The 13,077-nt window shown below is 49.6% G+C and overlaps 1 protein-coding gene across 1 annotated transcript in view; it reads right to left on the minus strand.

Annotated features, from left to right (window-relative positions):
• Window positions 1-13,077, minus strand: part of OSBPL10 (oxysterol binding protein like 10) — a 197,791-nt gene that overhangs the window by 34,740 nt on the left and 149,974 nt on the right. The window contains exon 6 of the mRNA XM_080828905.1: window positions 1,794-1,943. Coding sequence (XP_080685031.1) covers window positions 1,794-1,943 — 150 coding nt within the window. The remainder of the gene's footprint in view (window positions 1-1,793; window positions 1,944-13,077) is intronic.

Consider the following 13,077-nt stretch of genomic DNA (forward strand, 5'->3'; position numbering starts at 1 on the left):
GATCTTAACTCAAGCTCTATCTGAAGTGCCCACAAATCCAAAAGAGTAAAAAAGTAGCTTTTAAAAAGGCAAGCATTTAGGGGCGCCTGGGTGGCTCAGTCAGTTAAACATTCAACTCTTGATTTTGGCTCGGGTCGTGATCTCAGGGTCGTGGGATCAAGGCCTACATCAGGCTCCACACTCAGCCCCTCCCCTCCTATACTCTCTCTCTCTCTCTAAAATAAATAAATCAAGCTTTAAAATAAATCTATATAAACAAAAATTTAAATGATTCCTCTAGCAAAAAGGACAGGATCATTCTAGAACTAGAAGGCTGAAACGGAGGGAATTAGGCAGGGTAACACAGAGCAGGTCTTCATGGCATGGTGAGCAGATCCAAGCACAGGGCAGAGAGCGGCGAAGGCAGGGAACCTTCTGAGGTCAGGCCTCCCCAGCATGGGGCCACCATTTTCTTTAGAGTGCTACAGTCTCCCAGAATATCAGACGCTCACATTTAAACACAGAAAACATTCCACAGAAAAGGCTTTTCTGTCCTCTTGGAGCCTCCTGACTCCTTGGTCCCCCGTAAGCGGTCAGCCACCATTTTGTCATCTTCCTCTTCAAAGAATATCTCACACTCACCCCTCCCCTCGCCTCCTGGTTCTCTGGCCTCCAGCACAGTCTGAGATGAAATTGTGGTATCCAGACCCATCACGGCAGCCAAACAACCCAACCTCTCTGACAGCAACTTCCACAGGGAGGTGCCTTCGGTGGCGTGGACCATCTCAAGCATGTCCACCATTTTCTGGCTGGCCTTCAGATTCTAGAACCTCCATTTCACCAGCATACCCTCCCCCGGTCTCTCCCCGGTATCTGTCCATCTACCACACCACACAGTCTCATCACACAGGAAGCGCTCTATAAGGTTAAGAGTGATGTCGTGCCTACTGTGAGTCCAGCACCGGGCTGGGGCCCTGCTCGCTCCCTCCCATCTCACCACACCCTCCCAGGGAGGCATCAGGATTCAGCATCTGGCTAAAAATATAACCAGGTGGGCACCAGCCCCCCCCCCCCACAATGCCACCATACAAACCTTCCGCTACATATAGAATTGCTTTCCCTGCTTGCCTCCAGAATGAAGCCATGGCTCGGGGTGAGGGAGGATCTCTAGGGGCCCAACAACTCGCCATCAGTAGTCAGGACACCGGGTTCTCCTAATACTGCCCCCCAGGAAGAATCCTGGCTGAGCACACCACCAGCAAGAGTCAGTTGCTCTTCTAACAAACAACAGGTCTGTTTCCTTGCGGGTGGGTAATGGGAATTGAGTTCCCAACAAGCTTGCCCTTTGGGGACCAGCCGTTAAAGCTAATGCCAGTTGGCAGCAGGTTGTGGCCAGGCTCACAGTAGCCTCACTCCTGGCGCTGCCATTTTCCTTCCTCCCTTTGTTCTCTCTGGGGCCAATATGCCACATCTGTCTCTACATCCTCAATCTTCTCGAGAACACAGCAGGAAACAAAGTAATCTTATCTCGAATTTTCCCTATCATCTCCTATGCTTCATCAAGATGCTAGGACAGCAGCTCCTCTAAAGAGTCCAACGCAACACTCATGCTCTGAGATGAGCATTGATACAAAAACATGCTTTCAAATTATCCCTTGGAATATCCATGCTCAAATGCCATTTTGGCCTTTTTCCCACTCTACTTCCCCAATCTCACCATGGTGATGAGAATGTGAGTAGAAGAGGCCTGGGGAGGTGAGGGGAGACAGAACCCAAGCCACGGGCTGCAGACCCAGGGGGACATGCCAACCTACCTTGGTCAAATCCATTCCCAGTTTGAGCTGTGAAATGAGATGAAGAATTATACTCCGTTGATCCTCCATGACGCCCAATTCTGTCTCTTCCTTATCTTCAGTGTCACTTTTTTCATCTTCGGACAAAACCAGTTCAGGGCCCGAGTTTGGCTAAAACAAGATCATCGATAAAAATCACCAGCTGGTCCAGCAGAAGTGAGAAGCACAGTGTAGAGACCCATATGCTTAGAAATGATTGAAGAGAAACAAAGTATTTCTCTGTAAGCCAGTCCTATTAGCCACAGGGTGGAAGAGAACTCTTTCAGGGTGTAGGTTCTTACTGGGGTTCTTTTTTAGTTCTTTCAGCTGCTGTGCATGCCCATTCATTTTCGCCATCATCCCCTATTAGCAGACTTCCCCCCCAAAAAAGAAAATTTCCCACTCTTCAAAAAACTATATGAGTATGAGCTCCCTTACCTGGACTATGCTCATACAATATTTTCCTTCTAATTTACACCACCCAGAAACACTTTATATCTAATGCAAACTTTTCTGTTACTAAGCAAAAGTCAGACACCCCCGGGACAGACCAAAATTACCTTAGTTACGAGAAAATTTACTCTGAGACTATTTCTACTCACATCAATTAATATCACTACACCAAGTGTGGAAAAAAAAAAAAAAAGCTTCAGAGCTGGCATTACTTTAGGAAGGGAGACGAAAATAAAAATTAAAGGAAAAACACAGAAATTTTATAATGCTGAAACTCATGCTAGCCAACAGACCTTGCTTTCCTCGATGCAAGTTTATTAATTCAATTGCTTGATTCTGATTTTTCCAATTACATAGTTAACAGGCAAGTTAATGAGCAGAATGTACGAGAGGGATTACGGAGCACAGCATTTTCCAAGACCCCAGTATCAAGAACTCTGGCTATCACGTAACGTTGTCCTTGGGATTCTATGAAAGAAGTAACCCTCTTCCCCACTCCACATTTACCTGTGTTCTTGTGGTAATTGTTTACAGGTAAGCCCAAGCACTCTGCAAAAACATTACACAATGGTTTCTAATCACCAAGGACAGGTCAGACCAATGAACTTGATAAACAGAAACGCAGGAGCTCAAGGTATTTATAAGGAAAGGATAAAGACTTGCCCATATGTCTATGCAAACACTAATGATTTACAAACCCCATTAGGTAGAATCATCTCATTTTCTCTAAAGGCACTTCCAACACCCCAAGGTTATTTAATGATTAAGGTGTTTGTAACTGACCGGCCTAACATACACATGCTTGCCATTCCTTACCAACACTTGGCGGAAAAAATACAGGGCTCTTCTCCCCTGGGATAGGCATTTAAAAATTTTCCATCAAGATGGACATTTTCCATAGACATACTTCTCAAATTATTCTCAATCACCTCTGAATGACCCCAGTTCTGGAGAGATCACTGGGAAGACCTCAGTGCAGCCCACGGGGGGTAGGCTCCTCCCCAGGCCAGGAGTTGCATTTTCCCCCATTGTATGCCTCGTCTCCAACTTCATCGTAATGTGTGTTGTTTGACATCATTGGAAAATTGTGTTGCCAGAATATACTGAAATAACTAAAGACCCCTGGCCTCCATCCTGCTCCACAGGAGACTCACCAGATGACTCTGGGGAGGGGGGAGCAGGCTGCCCTCGCTCTCTGCTAGGAAGTTGGAGAAGGAGGGGCTCTAAAGGCCACCCTGCCTCTTCTCCAGCTTCACCTCTTAGACACCCATCTGCTGTGTCTCAGCGCTGCCACTGGAATGGCTGAAAGGCTAGGAACAGCAGGGTCGTCTTCAGACCAACCTGCCCCTCCTGACTCTTTTTTCTCCCTCCTCCGGAGTTCAGTTTTGAAGTGTACAGTGGTCTCGTTGCACTGGGAGTTTGTAGCGCCAGTCGGACACCACTGAAGTCAGAAAGCGCAGCCCCAGTGCCTTCCAAGGGCAAAGGTGCTGCTCTTGCCACTTCCTTTGTAGTGAGCTGTGGGTAGTGCTCTGTGTTGGCGGACTTCCCTTCAAGGCAGGGCCGGGCCAGCTGGGGAAGGAGAGGACAATGCCCTGGGCTTCTTGCTTTGGGAGGAAAAAGACAATCAAAAACAAATCAAGCTACCAGCATGTACCCACACTGGGGGAAGAGGGGACTGTGGCATGCCAAGTCCTTCACCGTCTCCACAGGAAAGGGAGCCGCCATCTTGAGTACAACTATTCCTGCTTGAAATTAGTTGTTCTCACGGAGTACTGAATGCACACTCAACAAATCGATTGCTCAAGTGAGGCGGCCGTAAGCTTTATGAGGCAGAACCATCCTTCCTTCAGAAAACGTGATCTCCCATTTGTCCACAGAGCAGCACGCAGGGAAATCTCCATTCTCCACACTCACCTTCTCACCTGCTGCAACGTGTTTACAGGACCCCCTGAGACCACACTTCCTCCTGCTGTCTGCCTTACTTGGAAATTAAACCCAGCTTGTCCTGCGCTTCTTCAGGTGGCCAGGAAGTCTTTCTGCAAGATCCTGCCACGTGATTGATACGAAGTACATGCATCAATGTGCACACAAACCACCCCAGGTCTCCCGCTTCAATCCAACATTACATTTCCTCTCTGTCTGGTGATGCCTCTCAGAGACGCTTGCTCGAGCAGAGAGAATGAAGGCTGGTGCACGGGCCCAGAAACTGACTCACTCCAAGGCGACTGGAGGTCAGAGCTTGGGGGAGCCCTAAGGTCCTGGCAGGGAAGAGAGGCCAGGAGGAGCCCGACACACACACCACTGGATTGGATCCTCAGCAAACTGACTCAGCTTAATCAAGGATCCACAGCACTTCTCTCTGCCGGAGTTTCTGAAAATGTGCCCTCCTTCTTACAGTATGATTTGCAAAAACCTCTCCTACCCAAACTCAAGTGAATAAACGGGGTTAAAAAAAAGGGAGGTGGGTGCCTGGGTGGCTGGGCTGAGAGTCTGACTTTGGCTCAGGACATAATCTCAGGGTCCTGAGATCAAGCCCTGCGTCTTCAGGCTCCCGGCTCAGTGGGGAGTCTGCTTCTCTCCCTGTGCCTCTGCCCCTCCCCCTACCCATGCGCGCGCACGTGCGCACGCGCTCTCTCTCTCTTATAAAATCTTTAAAAAAAAAAAAAAAAGTGGTTTAATTCATCACGTTGTTAGTGAATGTCTTAGAAGACACCCCCAATTCCAGTTCTAAAAGACTAGAACTCAGTCTTTTGCAGAAAGGCGAGACTACCCTGCATTGTGGGTTGAAAATGAGGGCAAGAGGAAGGAAGACAGGAGTATCGAACTGGACAACCCCGTGAGAAAGAGGTCAGCTGGCAACGTAAATCCAGCTTCGTCAGCATCCACAAAGCACCCGCTGTTAACGGCGCTGCAAGAAATTCAGAATTTGAAGAACAAGGCTTTGTTGGCCTTTTTAAAGGCAGAGAAACTTCCCTTTTCAGGTCAAGAGTTTGTCGATTCTGCCGGTCTGCTGTGAAATCCAAAACATTGATAAGGTCACGGGATCTATATCCATAATCAGGCCCGCGCCCCTTCCAGATCCTCACCCTCCCACTTGCAGCACTCTGCTTCTCTCCTGGGGGCCCCTGCATGCTCGCACCCTCCAGTCCCTCGGGATTTCTGCTTGTAAAGCCATGAGCACTGCCTCCAGGTGCTCCAAGGTGGCAGGACAGTGTTTCTTGATCTCAGGAGAAAACTGAAAACAAGAAATGGTTTTGGAAATGCTGGGGAAGTTCACACGACTTCCTAAGCCAGAAGAGTCATCACATTCCCCCACCCCGCAGAGATCTCTGCAAATGAGCCAGCCCAGCTCATTTGTAAGACAAAATGGAATCAGAATATGTTTTAAAGAGTAGCAGGCTTTGGAAAAAACGAGGTTTTTAATAAAAACAAAAATTGTGAGTCAATATTTCTACCCCATGAGCACCTTAGGGCTTATGGTGCTACTAAAAAATCAAATGAGTCATGTTTAAGAGCAAATAGGGGAAGGACAAGTACATTTGAGGGACAGGAAATGGCTTCAAGGCAGGCTGAAGCTTAGGGACACTCCTCCATGTGTCTACAACAGTGATTTGGGCCCCAGAGCAAGGGTTCTGAATCTGGGCACTACAGACACCCCTAAAGATATCTACCACTACCCTTCATATTTGATGCAAAAATTGTACGTCTGGGCATTTTCTGGAGCTGAGGTCCATGTTCTCTTTGGATTCTTGGAGGAAGATGTGTCCCTGGGCTGACCTTGGGCCTCTCGGGGACCCAAGCGTCTGAGATGGGCTCTCAGGGTGGGATGTGGTCTCACCAGATAGTCCCGGCATCTACAGATGTGCTCCTGCCTTCAAGCACAGACCTCTACTTCTTCTCTGGCTTGGGGAGCACATCCTTGAGGCACCGGCTGACGGCCAGAACAAGAAGCAAAATGATGACTGGGTTAGGTTTACACGGGTTCCACAGCCCTCTCAGGGTGGACGGCGGTGGCGCAGGGGAAACACTGAATTTTTCTTCCACCCCTTCTCTTTAACACAAATCTTAATCCTGCAATACAAATGCCAATTCCAAGCAGGGAGGGAAATTCCAATCCATTTTATTCAATACACACATGTAACTGAACTACAGTTTGGGTCAGTTCCAGGAAAAACCATGAACTAGACATTTCATCTTCGAGGCCCATTCATTTTCCTGTCACAGGCTCTGCTCCATCCCTGCACCCATTCCCCCTTGCTCAGACCAGCGCATGCAACGCAGCCTTCTTTCTTCAAGACCATCTCTCCTTTCTCCACTGGCCTTCAGAGAGAGCAGAGGCCAGCATAAGCAATTTGATCTACTAATGTCCTCTTTATTCGTAAATACCTGATAACTTAGTGTCTAAACTCAAAGGTCTGAATCCTTAGATTTGAGGTATTATGAGAGATGCCTAGGTGGCTACCTGGCCTGTTTCCTTTTGAACAGGGAGGAAGGCCATGCTAGAGCCCTTAAGTCACAGACATGCAGATATGAGGGGTCCACGCTAGTGAAGCTTGAGATGGGCACCCACTGCCATCTTTTGTCCAAGTAAGTGTCCTAGAATAGGCATTCCTAAGTAGATAATCTCTTCAACAGAAAACAAAACCCACTGAGTTCAAGAGATCTGCAGCTCTCCTAAAAGTCTACTCAGCCAAGGACAGAAAATAGAGGCAGCTAGAGATTGAACATCAAATTCCCCTCCATCAGCAAGCATGCCGCAGCCCAGTGCTTTGAGAGCCTGGCATCTCTGCGTACGCACTGGTACCTTGGCACAGAGACATGGGGTTCACTGAGCCACACAGAAGACCACAAGCATTGTCCAGATATCGTCTTTATGGGAGAAAGGGGAAAACCCAGCCATGTCAGAAAGAGTATCTGATATTCTGAGGGTCACAGAAAGCCAGAAAGTGGGGGCAAAGACCCAAAGCACCACCCTCAGATATCCACCCTCAAATGCGAGAAACGTCATGAGGACAGCAGCAGAGCAAAGGAGCAACCGGAAAACGGGCTGTCCTCCTGCGTACCTTACCTCTCACCTCCGTGACTACACACAACACGTGATAACATGCAATACCGGCCACCAGCACAAGTACGCTTTTGTGCACCACGGGCGAATAAGATTCAACAGATGGTGGTTTGCTAGAAAATGAGAGGTTCTAGAAAAAAGAGGAATGTCAAGTTGAAACATTCAAGAGGCTAGAAGGGCAGAGAGATTGGAAGAGTAGGTAAATGGAAGAGAAAGGAGACAAATACAGTAAATACTGGAAGACAAGCCTGGGGGTTTACACGTCGAAGAGGTACAAGTGCCCAGGGACCAACTACTGAAACTTAATTTTTTTGTTGTAATGATAATGGCATTTCTGGTGTGGACGACCTTTATGGAATCCACAAAACCAAGTATTTCATCCCTTTTATCTCTAGTCATTTTTCTCATCTCAATATTTCTAGCATATTTGACCAAATTATCACAATCATTCCTTGATCCCCATTGTGTATGTTCACATTAGTAATAGTTCACATGCTAAGAAGTCCGATCTAACAGTCCAAGGTGCGGAAAACCGGCATAACCATATTCAAAGACCCAAGCCAACTTCATACCCAAGTCAATAGTATCGGCATAGCGCAGGGCGTACAAAGATGGCCAGTAGTCCAGCAAATTCACCTGGCATTTTTGTCCCTCATTCCCCAATAAGACAATTACATCGCAGACTATTAAGTGCAAGGCACTATCACATGCTTAGAAAAATCATTTCCCCCGAGGACACACAGACATACAGTTTTGTCATATGAATGTAAAGTGGCTGCTGCTAATGACCTACTGTCCTTCCCACGCTTAGCACTGGTGGGATTTCTTCCCCAGAAGAGTCTCGTTTGTGCCTGTCTCCAATTCTCCAAAAGCAGGCCATCTTCGCTGAGCGGAGGGTCTCTCGGTTGAATAGACAGACACTCTACTGTGGTCAGAAGTCATGCCAAAGAGCTTGATGTCAGACATATGTCTTCGGATGATGTCTTGTACTCCTGACGCCCCTCGGCCCTGACGCAGGGCAGCTGCTGAAGGCTAGGCTGCACACATGTACGATCTTCTATGCCAGGTGACCAACTGTGCCTTGAGGGCCACCACTGTAATTACGGGACCTTATCTTGCCATTTGGAGGTAGGTACGATGAGGCCACTGTGCGAGGGGGGGAACCTGATGGACGAGATGGCTCTAATCCTTGACAGGTTCAAGTACAAGCATGTCCACACAGCAGACCGGTCCCTGCTGTCGTTTTGGAGATGCTGAGTTGGCTGCCACTGACATCACAATCCTTCTGCCGCCTCCCAGTGGATGCGCTGGCTTTCTGGCTCTAACCACACATACACACACATTTGCCACACTTGGCTCTCATAGACTGGAAGGACAGATGCTCTTCCTGAGCAAAGGGGCCGACCTGCAGAAAGGTTCATTTTCAATAAAATACACCCTGGAAGTAGAAGGAAGTCACTTCTGGGAAGGGGGAGAGGACGGGGAGGGGCATTCATCATCAGCCAGGATGATCAGGCACAATTATGCCAAGAGGATGCAACAGGTGTTCCTTTAAAAAATATTTGAGAGAAGCGTTCATGGCAAATATCAGTCCTTTTCTCATTTCCATGTAGCTGCTTGGAAACCATTTTGAAATGAAAGCAAAAAAGAAAGGAGCTGAGAAGGTGCAAAGCAAACCTTAAAAAGTACCCAAAAATAAATAAATAAATAAATAAATAAGAAAGAAAGAAAGAAAGAAAGAAAGAAAGAAAGAAAGAAAGAAAGAAAGAAAGAAAGAAAAGAAGCAGCAGCAGCCGTGGTGAAGGGTGAGGGGATTGTCGTTCAGCTGGGGCACTGGAAGCAAGTGTGCCAATGACCGTCTTGGCGGCCACATGCAGTCATCCGGAGGCCACAAACCATGCTTCAGCTCCTTGGGCACCAGCGGCCACCAGGAACAGTGGGATGGGCACATGCGTGACAAGAACGCCCAAGAGCCAAGCACTGTGTCACATGCTTTAGGACACTCTCTCAATCAGCAAGAGTTGGGCGCTTTGCAAGCCAACCCAGCACTGAGTTACCAGCCTGGCCAAGAGCTCACCAAGACTGGGTGAGAGCGAAGCCATGCCAGGTTGTGGGGCACTAGTCCCCAAGGCCCGAGCTGCACCAATAGCACAGGCCACATTTCCAAACCACCCCCCCCACCACCACCACCACCAGAAGCTGGTGAGCACCAGGATCAAAATCTCGATGGAGAAGGAAAAGGAAGAGGGCACAAAACAGAGCATAATCGCCACGGCTCTGGGAGGCAGCGAAGCCAGGGGGATGGCCCCGATGGAACCCTGGAGTCCACTACCTTCCACCTGTCAGGCTCCGTCTCCTCATCCCTGAAATGGAGGAGGAACTACCCCACACCTCCGGCGGCCGCTGAGAGGCCTACAGAAGACAAAGCACGGAGAGCCCTGAGCCCCGAGCCCGGCCCAAAGGTAAAGCTCAGTGAGCAGCCACCACACTCAGGAGCCCGTGGCTTATACACAGGGACTGGGTGGAACCAGCAGGCGCGGCAATCTAGAAGCCTCTGTTATAGCACCCGCATCCCTTTAGCCAGCCCTCCAGATGCTGTGTGACGCTGGCCCAGGTCCTCCGCTAGGTCATCCCCCGCAACAAGGACCCAGAGAGCTCTGGGGCTGTAAAGGTCCGGGTGTCCCGCATAGCCCTCGGCCTTGCCTATGAGGGAGCATCACTTCTAGAATCTTCCAGAATCACTTCTAGAATCCAGGGCTGCACCAGGAAGGGATTCTGAGACATTCCAAAACAAATCTTAGCCAAGGGTCACATGCAGATGGGAGAAGCACAGGGGACAAGTACAAAGCAGCAGAGGGCTGCCGTCCACAGCTACTTGAGTGGGCTGCCGTCCACAGCTACTTGAGTTCTCTAGAAGGCCCAGGAGAGGGAGGGACGAAACTCGTGCCAGACCCATTCTAGCCTCCCTAGGTTCTGGTATGAGGAAAAGCAAGGGCTTAAGACATAAAAGACCTCCTTCAGATGGGCGAAATGGGGAGCAGGCGACAGCATTGCAAGAATTACCAGCCCCCCAACTGCCTCGAACACTCACACTAGATACTGAAGATATAAGGATGCTTAAGATGCGGTGTCTGCATTTGACAAGCTGGTAATCTGCTTGTGGAGTGTACAGATCTCCCCTGGCCCCTACGCCAGCCCCGGGTGGAACCCGTAAGTTCCACCTCCTCCTTGGAGACTTTGTTCAACCACGCTTCCCAGCAGCAGAGCTGGTACCTCCCTCCTAACAAGGAATTCCTAGCTCCCTGCAGGCGCCCGATCTGGCTCTCATCGACTGGATTTATTGTGACTGCATATCTGCTTTCCCGTTGGAACTGGAATGTCAGAGCTCTCTCAGCAGAGGAACACTGACTATTCGGGCTAGCTACTTAGGGCTGCAGGTTGCCACAGACCTAGAAGCCACCTCTGATAGGACGCCTGGGTGGCTCGGTCGTTAAGCATCTGCCTTCAGCTCCGACTGTGATCCCAGGGTCCTGGGATCAAGCCCCGCATCGGGCTCCCTGCTTGGCAGGAAGCCTACTTCTCCCTCTCCTACTCCCCCTGCTTGTGCTCTCTCTCTCGCTGTGTGTCTCTCTCTGTCAAATAAATAAACAAAATCTTAAAAAGAAAAAAGAAGCCACCTCTGGGATCCGGGAGAAAGAATGCTGTGATCGGTCAGTATCATCAGCCAGGAACTGAGGCACGGACCGCAGTGGTCTCACGGTAGTCAGCTTACCCTAGCTGAAACTCCTTCGTGACAGTCTCCCATTAGAGCTCCTGTCTAATTCCGGTTTTCGGTTGTAGAATCTCAAAACGAAGGCTGATTTTTATCACACACACTCAGGAAGAAAACGTGTTAAGGAATGAGTGAATGAAACTAAAGAAAAAAAATGGGGACAACCTGAACATGCGAGGACAGAATCTGGATTTAAAATGAGAAGGACAGGGGGTGCCTGGGGCGGTCCGTTGGTTAACTGTGTGCCTTCAGCTGAGGTCCTGGTCCTAGGATCGAGCCTCGCATCGGGCTCCTTGCTCAGCGGGAAGCCTCTTTCTCCCTCAACTTCAGCCCCTGCCCCACTCATAGCCTCCCTCTCTCATTCTCTCTCTTAAAAAAAAAAAAAAAAAATCTTTAAAATGAAAAGGACAGCCAGTCATGAAAGATCGCATATGACATGGTTCCACTCCAGGAAACGTCCAGAACAGGCAGATGGATGCAGGAAGAAAGCAGGTTAGTGGCTGGCAGCGGCTGGGAGGACGGGCAGAATAAGGGGTGACAGCTGAAGGCTACACGGTTTCTTTTGGGGGTGAGGAAAGTGTTCTAAAATTGACCGTGGTGATCATGGGACTTATCTGCAAAAACAGTGAAACCCACGGAATGGTACATTTTAAATGAGGGAGTGGCACAGCATGTGAATTAGACCTCATAAAGTTGTTATAAAGAAAATGAGAATAAAAATATAAACAAAAGAACACACAATGCAAAGTCAAACAAGAGCAGAAGGAAGGTCGTGGCCTGGATGACCAGTGAGGCACACTCGGAGCTGAGTGTCACCAAAGGGCAGTGCTCAGGGCAGCCAGAGGAAGGAGGGGACATTTTAAGAGAAGGAGCGGTACCGATGTCCAGGAACTTTGGTGGAGGCCGGACAGCACGTGGCTTTAAGCTTATGGCTCAGACTCATTCCCTTGGGGAGCTCACCTGATGCCAGGGCTTTCCACCATTTATTCACTGATGACCTCTAATTTCTACCTCAAGGTCAGCCTTGTCCTGAAACTCCACTTGCTGCATCACCAGCCTGCTCACCATCTGCCCCTTGAGCCATCTGCAATGGGCAGGATAATAGTGTCTCCAGAGGTCCGTATCCTAATCCCGGGACCTGTGAATGTTACCTTCTGTGACAAAACAGGCCTTCTAGAGGTGATTAAGGGCCTTGAAACAAGGAGAGAGTCCTGGATTTTCCAGTGGAATCATAGGCAACCTGTAAATTGGAGACCCTTCCCTGACTGTGGTCAGAAGGGGGTGTGCCAACCACAGGACGGTCTGCACGATGAAGACAGAGGAAGGGGCCCCAGGTCAAGAGAGCAGGCAGCCTCTAGAAGCCAGAAAAGGGAGGCACATGGATTCTCCCCTATAGCTTCCAGGAAGGGTCCCTCCTCTTCCTTCCTTCAGTAAGTAGGCACATCAGGCTCTCTGCGAGGCACGGTAGAGGAATACAGAAATGGTTGTAGTCCTCTTGGAACCCAAGGCCTCGCTGGGCAGACCGCGGTTTGGTTTTGGGGTCCCCCCATGGGATCACACGGTGAGCTACGGTGGGGGCCCAGGGAAAGCAGCAAGGTGGCGGCCAGCGGGTAAGGACGCGAGCAAGCACTGAAGACAGCAGGTGGAACCGGAAGTGAAACTGGACTGGCCAGGAACGGGCTGCACGTGGGAGTCTCCAGTCGGCCATGGGCGGCACAACACAGTGCAGAAGATTCGTGCGGGCGGGCAGCGTTCATGGGCGAGAAAGCCATCATCATCTCACCTTCCCTCCTCTCTGACCCAACACAGACCCAGGAAGGGCCCCACCAGCTTCCTGACATCTCCACTTTGTTCACCACACTCCTGCCCCGTCAACCAGACTTGAGACCTGCAGGTGCTTGGACACCTCCCAGCGCCCCACCATCCAGACACCTACCTGCCTGGTCAACAACACGCCTCCCCCGCCCTCATCTCTG

The sequence above is a fragment of the Martes martes genome, assembly GCF_963455335.1.
Source record: "Martes martes genome assembly, chromosome: 1".
Lineage (NCBI taxonomy): Eukaryota > Metazoa > Chordata > Mammalia > Carnivora > Mustelidae > Martes > Martes martes.